This window comes from Equus quagga, chromosome 14 (assembly GCF_021613505.1).
Source record: "Equus quagga isolate Etosha38 chromosome 14, UCLA_HA_Equagga_1.0, whole genome shotgun sequence".
Lineage (NCBI taxonomy): Eukaryota > Metazoa > Chordata > Mammalia > Perissodactyla > Equidae > Equus > Equus quagga.
In genome coordinates, this window is record NC_060280.1 from 65,135,822 (window position 1) to 65,153,182 (window position 17,361).

At 41.4% G+C, this 17,361-nt stretch overlaps 1 protein-coding gene across 1 annotated transcript in view; it reads left to right on the forward strand.

Moving 5' to 3' along the window:
* PAFAH1B2 (platelet activating factor acetylhydrolase 1b catalytic subunit 2) overlaps positions 1-10,254 on the forward strand; it is a 30,306-nt gene extending 20,052 nt beyond the window's left edge. Inside the window, exons 3-6 of the mRNA XM_046685774.1 lie at positions 1,226-1,315; positions 2,745-2,861; positions 4,409-4,531; positions 7,824-10,254. Of these exons, the coding sequence (XP_046541730.1) occupies positions 1,226-1,315; positions 2,745-2,861; positions 4,409-4,531; positions 7,824-8,102 (609 nt within the window). The 3' untranslated portion in view covers positions 8,103-10,254. The remainder of the gene's footprint in view (positions 1-1,225; positions 1,316-2,744; positions 2,862-4,408; positions 4,532-7,823) is intronic.
* The last annotated feature ends 7,107 nt before the right edge of the window (positions 10,255-17,361 follow it).

A 17,361-nucleotide genomic window follows, 5' to 3' on the forward strand; every position in this document is an offset into this window, starting at 1 on the left:
ACAATACCAATTTAAAAAAATATATTATTTATGCAAGACATGGATATAAGAAAAAAGAAAAAGCAATCTCAAATCCTATCACCCTAAGAAAGGAGTTATTTTAATAAATTGTCAAATTATTTCTGGAAGTATTTTATTGTTTCACCTATAGCGGATGAAGATCTGTTTCACCAGTGTCATCTGCACTGATATTATCAGCAGAAATACTTAAATAGTAATTCTACCTTAATTCCTAGGGGACGCAAAGCTGAATGTAGAGTTTGAGAAACAGAAACAGCATTCACACCTTTCCCTGGAACTGAGTTAGAAACCTTTTGCCTAAAGTGTCATGTAAATTTGTTTTAGAGATGAATATAAAAATGTAAACTACATCCTTTAGCATCAGTGGGTAAAATCCATTTTAAAATGTGTCTCGTGCCTTTAGAGCAGAGAGAAGCGTTTCAGGCCTAGGTCACCACTGCTTATAAATTTGGATTAGACTGAAAAAGGCTTGAGCACTAGTTGGCCAACATCTCACATTTGGAAGTTAACAGACATTTTCAAAGGCCATATTAAAAACATCCACTCAAATAAAATACATGCCTCTTGATTAGATCCTGGTTCAAAAAAGAGATACATAATACTTCAGCCAACTCTTGGAACAATTAGAAAGATTGAACATGGTCTGAATATTAGGTGTTAGGAGATTATTGTTCATTTTCTTAGATGTGATAATGGTTTTGTGGTTTTGGTGGAGACTGTCCTTACGCTTAGGAGACGGCATGTGAGATATTCAAGGGTGAAGAATCACAGTTTGCAGCTTACCTTCAGATGGTTCAGCCGGCACACACAGATAAAGCAGCTGTGGGAAAGTGTTCTTGTTGGAGACAGGTGGAGCTTGTACCGGTGTTCAGTGTACTTCTGCAGCTTTTTTGTATGTCTGAAATTTTCTGTAAGAAAGGCTGAGGAAAAGGTACAGACTTTTTAAAAACGTGTGAAATGTATTTTTCTATTCTGTTTTCAGTTGAATTCAAGTCATCTTGAGCATACTAGAATGATCTCTTTGGTAAGGGTGGGAAGAAAGTTCCAGCAGTTAATTGCAGATTGAGAGGAATCAGCTTTAGGCACAGTCCAGATAGAATGTTCAACCGCAGAGTCACTGGTTGGACAGCTGTTCTCTCTAGGCCAAGAAATCTCACAGGAAGAGAAACGCAAGCTTCTAATTTTTCTTTCTTCTTCAAACCAGCACAACAGATTTGTCCTGGACTGTAAGGACAAAGAGCCTGATGTCCTGTTCGTGGGGGACTTCATGGTGCAGTTAATGCAACAGTATGAGGTAAAGGTGTAAGGGGTGGCAGAGGTTCCTGGCTACTAAAGGAAATCCGTTCACTGCTAACAGATTTTCATCCTGGGCTGAACCTCTAGACTTATTTATAACACTTTAGAGGAGCTCAAGATCAGAGTATGAGGGAACTCAGACCTACCTAATGGGATTCTGTGTGCCCCCGAGCATGATGAGACAAAATAATTAGCATTGTTTAGAACTGAATGCCCTTTTTTGTTTTGGCTTCCAAGAAGCTTCACGTTATATTTGTTTATATTTGTCCTCGTCATGGTTTTCAGTTCTTCTTATTTGTATTTTACTCCTCCCTTACTTGTATTTGCTCATTTATGTTTGTCCTAGTCATGATTCTCAATTCCTTTTTTTTTATTTCTGTTTTATCTCCCCAAACCCCCCCTGTACACAGTTGTATATCTTAGTTGCACATCCTTCTAGTTGTGGGATGTGGGACGCCACCTCAGTGTGGCCTGACGAGCAGTGCCATGTACGCACCCAGGATCTGAACCCTGGGCCACCACAGCGGAGCGCGCGAACTTAACCACTCGCCAGGGTTTTTTTTTTTTTTTTTTTTTGCTTTTCCTGCTTTATCTCCCCAAATACCCCTGGTACACAGTCGTATATCTTGGTTGCAGGTCCTTCTAGTTGTGCATGTGGGCCGCCGCAGCAGAGCGTGGGAACTTAGCCACTTGGCCACGGGGCTGGCCCTGATTCTCAATTCTTATTGTTTGTGTTTTACCTTACTTTATGTATTTTTGTTGTGAACTATTCTGAAACTTTTTTTTTTTGAGGAAGATTAGCCCTTAGCTAACATCTGCCACCAATCCTCCTCTTTTTGCTGAGGAAGCCTGGCCCTGAGCTAACATCTGTGCCCATCTTCCTCTACTTTATACGTGGGACGCCCAAGCGGTGCCATATCCACACCCAGGATCCAAACCGGCAAACTCCGGGCCACTGAAGGAGAACATGCGCACTTAACTGCTGCGCCACCGGGCCAGCCCCTGAATCTTTTAAAGTTAGACATTCTTCCAAGGGAAATTTAAAAGAATTCTTACTTCGTTTGGCTGCAGCACTCTGAATTTCTTCATCTCATGTTTCTGCCTCACCCTTTTCCTTTACATAGTTGAGTAAAGGGAAAGAAGCATTTACTGAGTTGGCAATTTAATTATAAATGTTGGTACCTCTTAAGGAGCATCAGGTTGAGTTGGGACTCAGTTCTTGAGCTGAGACCTAATGCTGCATGAAGAACTGAGTTATACAATGGCATCTTCAAAGCCCTATAAACAGCGAGTAACGCGCCATGTGCAGTGTTATATTTGAACACAGAAAATAGAAATTATTTCAGATGCTTCACAATACGTTGCAATTGAGGGAGTTTACTTCTCACTAATTTTGGCTTAAATAAATCATGTTTTTCTGTTTTTAGATATGGCGAGAGCTTTTTTCCCCACTTCATGCACTGAATTTTGGAATTGGGGGAGATACAACAAGACATGTTTTGTGGAGACTAAAGAATGGAGAACTGGAGAATATTAAACCTAAGGTGAAATGAAACTTTTTTTAAAGAATATCATTAATTTTGAGTCTCTTCAGGTAGTTAAATTGTCTGAAACTGGTAGTAAAAAAAATTGTTTCTTTAAAGCATTATTTCACTATTGTTCTTTGCTTCATGCCCTTTTAAGATAAATGATATTGTCATTGCTTAAGAATATTCCAAATCATATTTAATTAAGAAATCAATGTTTTGTTTGCTTGGGTTGTATTAGTAATTGTTAGAATTATCTTCAGCTCTAGGAAGAGATTTGCTGCTAATGAGGTATGTTATTCTGTGGGCCTGAGGCAGTATGAGGGGGAACTGCTCAGAGGTGGGCTCTGGGAGCCGGGCCAGGGTTCACTTCAGGAAGTAATTTTGGATCTGTTTAACCATATAAACAAATTGCTAATCAAGGCCTCTGAGTTCTTCTGAAGAAAATTTGAAACAGATGTGAAAAAATGTTCACCATAGACATGTACCTAGTACCTTATCACATTAGAAACGTCCTGAGTTGGCACACTGCATATAATTTTTTTCAACCCTGAACAAAGAAAAAAAGCTGAGGCACTGATAACAGTCGCTTTAGTTGAAAGTGTTTTATTCTTTGCCTTTCTGACAGAAAAACTCATCCATGGTCCTCTCTTTTGTGACAGGATGGAGAGTTACTTTGTTGGGTCATATAGTAAGATGTGTCTCTAGGTGATAATCACCTTGTAAAATAATTTTCTTAAAGAGAGACACTTGTTAAAACTGCTTCCAGCCTCCACCCCAGTGACTTTTCGTTGAGTACAACTGTGTATTTAACCTATTACAATTGCTTGGCTGTTTTTATTTTTTTCTAGAAGGTACTTGTAGTTGGGGAGTCTTTAGGACGTGAGTTGCAAATATTTTCACCCAGGTTTCTTAGATTTCATTTAATGAAAAAATTTTTTTTGTATGCAGAGGTTTTGTTTTTATACAGTTGAATTTACTATCGTTTTTGTGTAGTTTCTGGATTTTAAGAGATTAGCTTCCATCAAAGCTCTGTGATGGCAAAAGAACTGTCTTATTTCCTCCTGGTATAATTTTACCACTTAAGTCTTAATCTACTTAGAATTTATCCTAATATATAAGAGGCATAAATCACTGTTCTAAGATGGCTGCTCAATTGAAGTTATCCAGCACCATTTGAGAAGTTCATCTTTCCTTGTCATCAAAGAAGGAAATCTTTTTTTTTTAACTTTTTTTTTTTTTAGATTTTTTACTTTTTATTTTTTCCTTTTTCTCCCCAAAGCCCCCCAGTACATAGTTGTATATTCTTAGTTGTGGGTCCTTCTGGTTGTGGCATGTGGGACGCTGCCTCAGCGTGGCTTGACGAGCAGTGCCATATCTGCGCCTAGGATTCGAACTAGCGAACCACTGGGCTGCCTGCAGCAGAGCGCGGGAACTTAACCACTCGGCCACGGGGCCGGCCCCGAAAGAAGGGAATCTTGAAGTAAGATTTTCATCTAAATAGTGGACACTCCTTTATTCCTGGGTATTTATCTTTCTTCCTTTTTTCCTTCCCTCAATTATAGGTCATTGTTGTCTGGGTAGGAACAAACAACCATGAAAATACAGCAGAAGAAATAGCAGGTGGAATCGAGGCCATCGTGCAGCTTATTAACACAAGGCAGCCACAGGCCAAGATCATTGTGTTGGTATGTAGGCTTTGGGGGAATGGACACCTTGATATCAGTAGGTCAGGCGAGGAATCTTTTGGAAATGTGATCACTTGTGAAGGTAGAGAATCTTTAGGTGGAAGCAGTTTATGATACTCCTGAGAAGCTCTTCTCTGATATATCCCGTTATCTTACCGGTCTCACCATTTCCCAGACCAGCTGTGGGGTCATCTTTTATCTGCTCGTCCTTGTTTAGAAGTGGAGATCCTCTTTGTGGCCTCAGGTCGTCTTTTTTTTCTGCCTGTCTTCTGATAATGTTTTAAATTGCCCTGAGTCTCCTAGTCCGGAGTCTTTGTTCATTAGCCTGGGGTTTGGACTAGCTTGGATGTGTTGTTCTGTTCCACTGCTGATATGTTAAAGGTGATGTATTTATTAGAATCTCTGAATTCTCTAAAACATTAGAGATTCCATCAGCAAGAAAATGGGTACTTTTCGTTACCCCTAACAGAAAGTGCCACCCTTTGTAGAGTTAAAGTGTTGTCTTCCTGGTCTCAGAGGTAAACAGCTGTCTGTTTCAATGTAGAAGATTACCTATAGGTATTCTTAGTCCAATTATGTATGTTTTAGCAAAATCTGATATCCACTTCTTTAATGAAATAGTGTTAAGAAGGTAGTCATTTATTCAACAAGTATATGAGGATCACTATGTACAAGGCACGGTCTGCGCGGTCCTGAGCATGTGAAAATGAGTAAGGCATAGTCCCTGTCAAGGAGCTCACAGTCTAGCGGATGGACACAACAACATAAAGAGAATTATTATACTGTATGTTAACGCGAGTAAGGGAAGCACGCGATGTATTTTAGACATAAAAGTTGAACATCTGAGTTTAGTTTTAAAGAATTCATTGGTCTCTAGACAAATGGGGAAAGGAAAGAAGAGAAGGCATTACAGAGAAAAGAAAGGAAAATCACCTAAGGCTTATACATGTATGTGTGTGTTGGGTGACTGAAAGAGGATGTTAGGACAATGTTAAGGCTGTCATTGAGTAAAGTTTGAGGCTGACATGGTTAGGAGAAAGAGGACACAGCCAGGTCGTGTAGGAATTTGTGTGCACGTTAGAAGTTTGGATTTTGTCTTACTGGTGCTGGGGAACCAGGTCTTATTTTTTTATTACATGGTATTTAATTTACTTGTTTCTATCTTGCCTTTTTCCAGAGAATTACATTGTGGTTACGAGTCCACCTCTAAAGTACAGTGGCTATACATAGTAGTTGCTTAGGACATATTTGTTGCATGAATGTGCTGAATAAATCCTCCATAAATATTCTTTGTTTCAACCAGACTTTTTCATTTGATATACAGTGGTGTTATCTACAACACTAAAACATTGGCAGTAACCCAGTCAACCCCATGGGGGAATGATTACAGAAGTCATTGAATATAATAGCACTAATCATGACAATTACAAAGACTGTGTGAAAACAGAATTTATCATCTATTTAAGTGAAAAGTTGGAAAACTAAACAGTATGTATATTTTATTTAGGATTACTTAAAAGTATATATGCAATTAGAAAAGAAAATTAAAATAGTTCCTACATAGTGAAGGAATTAGGAGCATAATATTTTTATTTTGTTTAACACAATATTTTAGCAATTAGTAGTAATTATAGGAGAAAAATCACATGGCATACCCTTGATGCTAATATATTAAAGAGAATGGTATGCAAATACATAAGCTGCTTTTCTCATCCTTGCTTGAAAACCCCAATAGGTGTGGTGCCCTGTTCTTGAGGCTTAGTTCCTCTTCATTGCTTTGACTGCTGTGGTATTCTTTGAAAGTCAGAACAAAGTATATGTTTGCTGTTCACTGGCCATCCTTCCTGGTTGCTCATTATACCTCAACCAGACTTTGGTATGTCAGCAGTGAGGGCTGTTCTTCTTTATTAAACTATTACATGCAGAGTCATACCTTTTTTAATAGTCATATAAACTTGGGTTTAGGATTGACCCTATCGGTGACATTTTTGAGTTGCTTAACAAGGATAGAAGGGGATGGACTGGGGTAGCAGAGTTGTAATTCTCTTTTGGAACTACACAGTCACACTATAAATGGCAATCAAGGCCCCCCAGCATTTTTCTGAAAAAATTTAAAGCAGATATGAACAAGTCCTTACTTTGGGCATAAATTTTTTTTTCTTTTAATAGTATTTTAGTAGAATACCCACAGAAAATCTGTTTTTGTGAAATAAGACCTCGTACCATACCCTGTAGGAAAAATGAATGGCAAAATTTTTGCCTAAATAACAATAATTTGTTGTGTGGCATCATTAGCTATAAACCAACTAAAAGGTTGAGGATGTCTGACAATAATTTTATAATAGAATCGATTATCTATAAAGGCTGTTTCCAGTTTGAGATGATAAAACCTTGCTCTTGCCATTTAAGAGCAGGCTTTTATTTACTGTAGTAGAAGGATAGGCATCAGATTTGTCTGAAAATTATATTAGATCCTTAACATCTGAGTTAAAAATGGATTTAGGACACATCTCTGTTTTATCCTACCAGATATTATATGGCTCTGATCCATCAAGGCAGCATTTGTTCCAACTCTGTTTCTCATGTGTAGTAGTCTAGGTTTCATGTGGCATTAATAAATCTATGTGTATTTGAGCTAGATTATTCTGATGACCATGGAGAATAAATTAAAGGGAAGACAACACTGGAGGTAGGAAGACCAGTCAGGAGATTTACATTTATTAAGGTAAATATGATAAGTTCTCTAGCCATAGCAGTGTATATAATCAGAATGGATTAGAAAAATATTTAGGATGTAAAAGCTGAAAAGTTGATGATAAATAGATAAGGTATATAGGGTGAAAGACTCAGGGATGTTGGAATGACCAGTTGATAGAATGTATGAGGGGCATAGTTTGGGGGAAGTTGATGAATTGCCTTTGGACGTGTTAGTTGGCAGTGCCTCAGGAATATTCAAGTTTGGTTCTGCAGCTGGACATTCAGTGTGCAGTTCTGAAGCTCTAGGAACGGATGTGGGCTAAAGTGTTTAGAGAGAGCAGAGTAGTGGGCCAAGAAGACCTGAAGAATACCAACAATTAAAGGGCAGGAGGATGGAGAGGAATGCATGAAGAAACTGAGAAGGAACACAGAGAACTTGGGTTAAAACCAGTCTAAGTCCAGTTTTTCAGAAATCAAAGGTGTAAAAAAGTGCCAAAGGGAGCATTTGTTCCACAAATGCCTACAATCACAGATAAATAAGTAGAGAAAAACGAGTGACTCTTCTCATCTTATGTTCTTCTCCGTTCTGCCCCAGGGTTTGTTACCTCGAGGTGAGAAGCCCAACCCTTTGAGGCAAAAGAATGCAAAGGTGAACCAGCTCCTCAAGGTTTCCCTGCCGAAGCTCGCCAACGTTCAGCTCCTGGATACAGATGGGGGCTTCGTGCACTCGGACGGTGCCATCTCCTGCCACGACATGTTTGATTTTCTGCATCTCACGGGAGGGGGCTACGCAAAGATCTGCAAACCTCTCCATGAACTGATCATGCAGTTGTTGGAGGAAACACCTGAGGAGAAGCAAACCACCATTGCCTGACCGGCTCCCAGCAGTGTTACTAGCATCCCAGCTTCCTCAGATCAGTTATATCACTGGCACTACAGAATCCTTCTCTTTCTTGAGGCACTTTGCATTGTAGGATGTTCCTGGATGTTCATGTCTAGTGTTTGAAGGGGAGGAGGGGTTTAAACTGGTCCTGTACATAGGTTTGTTTGACACAGGAGAAAATTAGCCAAGGAAGATTTGTGTTTAGATTCGTTTGAAACCAGAAGGGGACTTTTTAGTTGTATGTGTGACACATTCATTGAATTATCACTGTTTTCCTAGGACAACATCAAGCCTAAGTACTGAACAAAATGAAGATTCTTTTCTTGGCCTTTCTTTCTGTGGATTATGTCATATATAATAATGATCAGAATCACACCTACTTGGCTTTAAAACAGATGTTTTTTTCCAGTTTTTAAGGTTCGTAATTTAGCCTTTTATTTTTATTTTGCTTTACTCATATGTATTCTCAGTATTTTCTTAACATATAGCATCAGATTGGACATGCTTGTCATTCAAATATAGGAGATGCTATAGTTACAAGTGAATTTGTTCCACTCTCTTAATCTTTCCCATGCTTAGCAGTGAAAAATAGGTTTTGCCCCATTTGGGGGACTATAAGGAGGGTATTATTTTTATGCTGCTGAATATCATGTCTATAATAGACCCGTGCATGCAGCCTTTCCTCCCTGTTCCCCCTTATCTCTGTTCTTTTTTGGTCCTTGTTGACATTACAAGCTTGTAACACATTTTTGACCTAGGAGCTCTGTTGCTGGAAGTGTAAGTCCCCAGCCAGTTACTCTCATGATGCTATAATTGATGTGTAACTCATTCTAGTGTGGTGTTCTGTGCTGTAGAGTCTGTGTAGTGCTCTCCATATCCAGAGTTCTGGTTTGTTTTGTTTGTTTTTCCCTTAAAACCTGTTACAGTTTCCTCTTTTTGGGGAAAAAAATCAGAACTCTATTTTCCATTTCATAAGCCCTGACATTATTTCAAGTTTTATAGTATCTTGAGGTGTATATTTTATTTTTTTATTGGCTCAGTTTTTAAATTATATCAGTCCAGAAAAATTTGGCCTTTTCTCCTGGGAAGCAAGTGAAGCTACTCTTCAGAATAGATGTTCTGCTTGATCCCACTGTTTTAGTAAAAAAAACCTAGGTTTCTGTAACTTTCAGGATTTCCCCATGATGTACCTTCATCTGTAATTTCCTTCAAGGGAGCTTTTTATAATCGTATTAGTTTGCTTGAGCTACAAGAACTGCCATTTTAAAAAATAATGGGACAATAGATGGTTTATTGTTCACTATACCTAAGGAATATGTACAAACTGGATCTATAAGCTTTTAAACTGGATCAGGTGGGTATTGAAGTCACCTGCCAAGATGTGCTCTGCAGTGATTCTGCGTAACGTGCAAGTCCAGTAACCAGGGCACATGTTTCACGTTCTGCTTGTAGCGCAGCTGGCAGTGCTTTTGTCTGCCGGAGGGGGTCGCTGATGTGTGCTGAGAGCCACTTCTGATTGAGAGCGATAGAACTTGGGCTGATGTTTTTCTTGTCGAGCTTCTTCCTAGGAATTTTTTTGTTTGTGTTTTTGTCTTTAAAAAAAATACATTTCTGAATGTATCATGTCTTCATTAACAACAGAAAATACACATGGTGTTTACTAAATTTGTTTACTATATTAAAATTTCTTTTTTATTTTTAGTAGCCCAGGTTCTTGAGTTTTTCAAGACTTTTTCTTAGCTGAGGTAGAGTTCTAGGGAGGAGAATTAACTAAGCCACAATTTTGTGTGTGGAAAGACAGTTTCCTTTCCAGGTCTTTCTCTGTCAGAAGTTGCGAGTATGGTCCAAAAAAACCCATTAAGCTACTCCTGCAGCATGCGCTTTTAGCTTCTCTCGGGACTAAGGATCAAATATCCCTTGTGAGCTGGCCTTCAGCTCCTTTGCATATGTGTGTAAACCTCTGATGTTACTACATTTTATATCTACCAGAGCTATTCAAGCAATAGTATTTGAACCACTAGCCTTTTAAATAAAAATCTGCCCCGTTGCTAATGTGCAGATATGGAGTCCACTTTCATTTCTTGCCAGCTTTCTTTACACTGCTTTAGGCAAAGTGTTCATCTGTTTTTCTTTGATGGACATCCCAGTTTGCTACAGTAACAAAACTTACTGCTTAATGTTTGGATTTCTCATATACACACACACACACACACACACGCAAATTTAATGCATTGTCCAAGTGATATGTCGTAGTTGTCGTCGTGATTAAGGGGCCAACTTTCCAGGCAGCTAGCAGAGGTATTGATTCTGTTCCTCTCCCAGCAAATTTTCATTCCTTTGCCCACCCATTCCCACTACACTAGATGACAGCCAGGGATGGGACTGTGAATATTCTGTGGTCGCATCTCGAGTGTGGCAGGTTAGAGATGGACTGCCCAGGGTGCTCTACAGCATGTGGTTTTGCTGCCCACATATTCTAGACTGCCATGGGCCGTACTGGGGCTACAGCTTTGGGTCTGTTTTCACTGTTGAGGCATCTGTCTACACCTGAATCTTTTGTCAAAAACATTAACCCAACAAAACCTTGAGTAGCTCATGCCCTGCTCTTAAGAATTGTCTCTCGTTATTAAAAAAAATTCCAACTTTCTTTAAAGTTTTTTTAACCTAGTCACTGTTTACAGTTGTATGCTAAAGCCTGAAATATTGTCTGTGCTGTGGTGTATGAGCATTGCCAATTTTATATTTATTGCAGTGAAGAAGAAACTAAAAATATATGAAAATGAGGAGCATGTCCACGCTCCTAAATCTGTGTGGGTGCATGTGGGAGAAGTGAGTTGGGGTCTCTTGAAAGGAGGCTTTTTGGAGTGGGGTCTCCCAGGCTTCTCCTTGGTGTTCCTGCTCGGGGAGCACTGCTGCTAGCTGACCGGATGTCCCCAACAGAAGTTTGTGATTCTGCTTTGGCGAAGTTTCGTTGACTAGTAGAACTCATTCTGTTTTAGTGCATATTTCAATATAAATGTAAACATTTCACTCAAACTTGCTGTCTTTCTGTCTCCTTTATCATAGTTTGAATTCCAGTAGAGATAAGAAGGGATGGGGTTTTTCCTACCTGATCACAGGCAGATTGGATACTTAGTCATCCTGCTCCCTTTCTGTGGGACTGAATGTACCAAGCTGGCCCTCGTCACTTATCTCCTCCGGGGTGGAGGATGGTGGGGTGGGTTGAGCAGACATAAAGAATCCTAAGTAGATAAATGGCAGCCTTGTCAAAGGGAATGTTTCAGATTGGTTAAGAATATCTGGCAGTTAAAAACAGAATTAACTCTTAAACCATTAAAGTGAACTTTGACCCTTTTTCCTAATTTCAGTCTTTAAGATTTGTTCACATTAAATGTCCCAGTTTCCACTGTTTCTTCACTCCTCACACTAATATGTACCAGTTTTTCTTTTTTATACTTTAAAATATCTCTCTCCAATTGCCCCAGCTTGAATTTAAAGCCTTCAAATTACGTGGACAACTCTGAGTTCCTGTGCCATCTCGGAGGAGAAGCCTCAGGATACTGTTTCCCATCTGTTAACCCCTTGTACACTTGATATAGGCGCATCCCTGTTTTGCTGTCGATTGAGGCCAGGGAGGTTTTGTATCTTGTCTAGGGTGAGTCATGCAGTTTAAATGGTTGACCCGACACTTGAACCCGGCTTTACCTGTCTTCAAAGTCCTTGCCCTTGCTGCTGGTCATTCAACCTGGGTTACCTTTTTGGCTTTAGATTCCAATTCACTGAGTTCATTACAGGCACATCCTTAGTTCCTCTTCAGTTGAAAGTCCTGGGAATGAAGTGACAGTCTTCTTGCCTGGACCAAGGCAACAACTTCCTTCAGTCTTTCTGCAGTCACTATACTTTTCAATCCATCCTCTGTGTGGCCACAGAATTAGAATTTATTTAAAGTGCATTACCTGGTCCTCTTGTTTCCCACCTTAAAACCAGCAATAGAATTAAATTGTGTTTATGGAGCAAGAAGTTTCAGTGGTACACATGAAGGGTTTAAAGACTGCCAGGCTATTGTATTAGCATACCAGTAAGTTCACATGGATAGGCAGACACTACCTGTGTAAATGAAATAAGATTAAAAGTCTAAAGAAAACAGGAAAGTGTAAGTACAATCAAAATAAATTTCAGAAAGATAACTTTAGACGGGAGTTGCAAGCTTCCATATGTTGAGGGGTGGGCATGGGGACCACAATTGCAGATGAAAACTTTGAATGAGGGTTCACAGCAGAGCTTCAGAAAGCATGGCTGCCTCCCTTGAAGTTCACTCATAGGTGAATACGGAACCGCTTGCAAATTGGTTAGTCTGGATGTATGCTATGAGCCACCTCATCTGAACTGGCCAATGGCATCAGCCTGAGTATAACACAATGTGACTATGGAGTCCAGGATGGGGACCTTGAGCATGGACACAGTTCTCATTTATCACCCTCACCTCCCCACGCTAAACAGCCTGCCCCGGGCACAACCTCTTGAGAGCTATGTGACTAGAACAAGGGTCAGCTACTCAGCCGGCCTGTCAGGGCCTATCCTGATGCTTAACACCACCAACCACTTCAGCAGTAATTACAGCAAATTGATATGCCCGCATAATGTTCCTTAGCAGCTAAAAGTTTCTGTGGTTTTTGTAGCATTGATTTTATCACTCTTCGCCAAAGTGATGCTCTTGGGTTAAAATGGTTTACTCCTCTAAGAGGATAAAATTGGGAGATATTAAACTGAGGTATTTTTGTTTTTCTCCCCCCATATCTAATCACACCAAGTTCCTCTCCATCCATCCCCCCCAGAGGCCTTTCCTTTCTCAGCTGCTTGCAGGTTCCCCTTAGGTCAGCAGTGAGAACAGCCTGGATCCTGAGGCTTTGTTGAGTGTATGCAAACTATACCACATGACCCTCTTCAAAGGCCCAGAAGCAGTGGAAGAGACAGCAGTGTGGGAGAAGGGAAAGCTCCCTCACCAGGATCTACTTGGGGAAAAATTGGACAAAACCAGAAGGAGAATCCATCTACTCTTTTCCAGCCATGACGGGTGAAATCTTAGCTCGGCTACGTATTTTTGCGTGTCCATGATGCAAAGATCTTAAATGTTCTGCTAAAAACATAGTCTTTCTTTGACTCTGGCCTGATTTTATGCTATGCTTCTTGTCTTTTGATTATTTGCTGGCTTAGGTTAGCTTAAGACACTAAACAACATGTATCATTTTACACACTGATCAAGTTTTGACAGCACACCTGTAAAGAATTCATGACACATCAGTGTGCTGCAGCATGCTCATTGATGACCACTGCGAGTCTAAGCTATTAAGTAGAACATCCAGTGCTCTCTGTGACCTGGCCCTCTTCAATTCATATCCTCCCACCCCTTGCTTTGAACTTTCCTGCCAATAGCATTGAACTCTGAGTCTATGCCTTTGCCCCAAGTTGAGACCCCCTGTCTGGAATATGCTCCTGCCCCTTTGCTAGGCTGGCTCCTACTCATCTTTTAAGAACCCCTCAGGAACACCTCCTGGAGTGTTTTCTGATTTCTCCTATTTCCAGCTCTTATCTATCCTACGTCTTTCATCTCTGAGTTCCCACAACCCCCTGTGTAAATCTTCCATCTTTACCCTTATCACTCTGTATTATATGCTTACCTATTTGCCTATACTGCTAGAGTATGATTTCCGTAAAAACAGAGAATGCATTTTAAGTATCTTCATGTTCCCAGCACCTAGCTTAGTGACTAGTACAAACTAGGCACTGAACAAATGAAGGAATGAATGAATAGGAGATTGAGTGATCTGTTCATGGTCACCTAGCTAGTAACTGTTAGCATTGAAACTGGAATACAAATCTTTTGCCTTCAATTTCTGTTCTTTTGCTGGTACCATGCTGCTGCTTGTTATTCCTGCTATAAATAAGGGCAAACAGAATTCATTTAAGAACAACTGGAACAGAAACATGCAGTACATACCTATTACAAAAATTTATGAGACATTTTTTGAATCATTTGATTAGAATTAGATGGAATTGATAAAGATAGTTTTTATAGGAAAAGTGAAACTAGAAGAAAAACCTAGACTGGCTCAGAGGAACAAAGGCATTGTGAATGAGAAAATCACCATCGTGAAGGCTCCGAGGACCAAGGAAGTAATGCAGGAAGCTGTGGGAGTGGCCTACAGCTGAGCTGGAGTGGGAAGCAAGGAATGCCTTTCTGTTACTGAGAACAACTGGGAATAAGGACTGGGTAGCTTCTTGCGATCTTTAGATACAGCCAGAGAGGAGAAAAACATTCTTCAGTGGCATCTTCTGATTTCTTTTTCTTTTTTTTTTTTTGAGGAAGATTAGCCCCGAGCTAACTACTGCCAATCCTCCTCTTTTTGCTGAGGAAGACTGGCCCTGAGCTAACATCCATGCCCATCTTCCTCTACTTTCTATGTGGGATGCCTACCACAGCATGGCTTGCCAAGCACTGCCATGTCTGGACCCAGGATCCGAACCGGCGAACCCCGGGCCGCCAAAGCAGAAGGTGCACACTTAACTGCTGCGCCCCAGGCTGGCCACGCATCTTCTTATTTCTTAGCCAGAGACTCTAGCTTTCTTGAAATAGGAGGATGGCTGGCTCATTGTTATCAGTGATCCTGGGAGACACAGATTTGAGCTGATCAATTATTTATCTGCTTGTTTTCAGCAATCTGATGACCAGTGAGTCTCATTTCCTGGAAAGCTCTGATGTTGGTTCCATCACATGGCCGCAGGGAGCCAGATTCAGGGCCCCAATGTATTGCGCATGTTTCTCGGTCTGAATGTTGAAAGCCCAGGTTTAGGAAATGGAAAGTGGCTGATCCACTTCTGGCAGGATGTCCTGCCTGCTTGGTCAAAGCTGCTCTCCCTTGACTCCCCTGCTTTAGACATAGTTCAGGAAGATGAATGCAGCCAAGCCCAGCTCCACCGTGTGGCATTTAGGAGGACAATGGACATAAGACATGCTCCTGAAGGCTCAGAAAGTTTAGTTTGCCTAGGATGCATAGTGCAGGGGTTTAAATGTAGAAATTTCTGACGTCAAAGTCCTTGCTTTTTCCATAATACCATGAAGCCATGTGACAGGTTTGAGATCTTATCTCCAGAATGACAGAATAAATATTCTATCTTTAAGTGATTCTGAATCTGCTGTGCATCCAGTTTTCACAGTCCTTGAAGGAGAGAGAACCAGACACAAGAACACCCCTGGGAAAGAACAGAACTTGCATGATGGAAAGAAGTGCTGTATTCTTGCTGCCAGGGCTGCTTATGTCCAGAACAATTCTGTTTGACCTCCAAGTAGATACACTGACCCTTTCCATGGTTACAATGAAAACAGGGAACTTCAAGTCCATTTTCTTCAGAGGGGTTGGTTTTGCAACCTTTTTTTCTGGGTTAAATTTACACCATTACTTAATTCTAAAATCTGATTTGATTCTGCTCCCTATCGTAGGCATGGCCACTCCCTAACCCTCAGGTTCCTAAGTTACTAAATTGGCTTCAGCTAATCTATTTACCATGCTTCTTGTAATGGCCTGTTCTTGGTGCAGTCTTAGGGTCATTTTTTTTTTTTTAAAGATTTTATTTTTCCTTTTTCTCCCCAAAGCCCCCCGGTACATCGTTTTGTATTTTCAGTTGTGGTCCTTCTAGTTGTGGCATGTGGGATGCCGCCTCAGCATGGCCTGAAGAGCGGTGCTTGTCCGCGCTCGAGATTCGAACTGGTGAAACCTTGGGCCGCCGAAGCAGAGGCGCAGCCCTGAAGGTCATTTTAACAATACCCCTGAGCCAGGTGAAGCTTCCTTCTGGTCCTCTTGCTCCAAACCTTGAAAATCCAGTGACTTAAAATGGAGCTGGACCCATGGAAAGCTGGGAACCTTGTCAGCTGCCTGGTCAATGGCCCCAAGTCCTAGGTCCTTTCTGCACTCAGGCTCTGAAGGATGGCCCATAGGGAAATAGAAGGAAGTCATCTGAGCCTTGTGACCCGACCCTGCCCCTTTCATCACCAGGGCTGGGCTTTTGATATAACATGGCAGAAAAAGCAGTAGCTGGACCCATGCAGAAGGCCAAGGGGACTGCCCGGAGGCCTTGACATCTCTGCACTCACAAGTCTGGCTTTGATACCCGGCACTGTCCTTTTACGCTAACTGCTGTAGCCAACAAAAAGCCTTCTCTCCTCTCAGGGCTGCCAGACCTCAGAAAGGGCCTATTCATAACTGGGTTGTGCTGTTCCCTCCCTGGGGGTGGGGCAGAAAGTCTGAAGAAAGTTCTGCAGACTTCAGAACAAGAAGAAAATCTCGAGGTGCTGCTCTCCCTGTCGGAACACTCAGGCTGCTGAGGATTCAAAGGTGAAGCCCTTGAGGCCTTGCAGAAGGGAACGATGCCCTCTAGCTTTATTTGAGTAGATTTCTCCCGAGATATTGCCAGGAGAAAACAGAAATGTTGATAGTCCACAGCTGTTTGGCCCCAGAGCAATGGTTCTCAAAATTCATTGTGCCTAGCAAACTTCTGGAGTGCTTGTTAAAACACAGATTTCTGGGCTCCGGCCCCAGAGACCGTGATTCAGTAACTGTAAGTAGGGCATTTTAAACAGGCCCAGGGTCACATTTTGCCCCAAAGCCTAAAAGGCAGACTCGGCTTATTTACAGTCAAAGCACTGGCCAGCCTATAGCGGAGACTCTATGACCCTCGACTTGTGGTTCCCACAGCACCCAGGAAAGTTGCTGGCACTTGGTAGACCAGTTAAATTACATCAGGTTCAGTGGGGCATTCCCGCTCGGGGTGGGAGTATTTCTTAGAGTTCCAGATTTACTGGCAAGACGAGGAGGGGATCACGATGAGAGAGAAGGTGAAGTCCAGCTGGAATATGGAAATCCTACATGGACTCCCCAAACTGGGCAGCTGACTGCGTGGAGGGCTCCTTAGAGGACACCTCTTGTTCTCCCGGGAGTCCTCCCATTCGGGTTTGTCTGGATGTGCTGGAAGGAGTACTGGCCCAGGGCGTTGAACCTCGTGAGTCCTCATGAGCTGACCTTTCCTAGGCTTCACTCTACCTCTCTGTAAATGAGTCGTTGTCCCAGGAGTCCCCTGAGGTTCTCTTTGGTCTGAGTTTCTAGGGTTCTCCAGCAACCCGCAGCTTGCGTCTGGTCTTTATCTTCAAGTATGAGTGCCCAGCAGGGGCCAGGTCTAATTCTCCCACTCACCATTT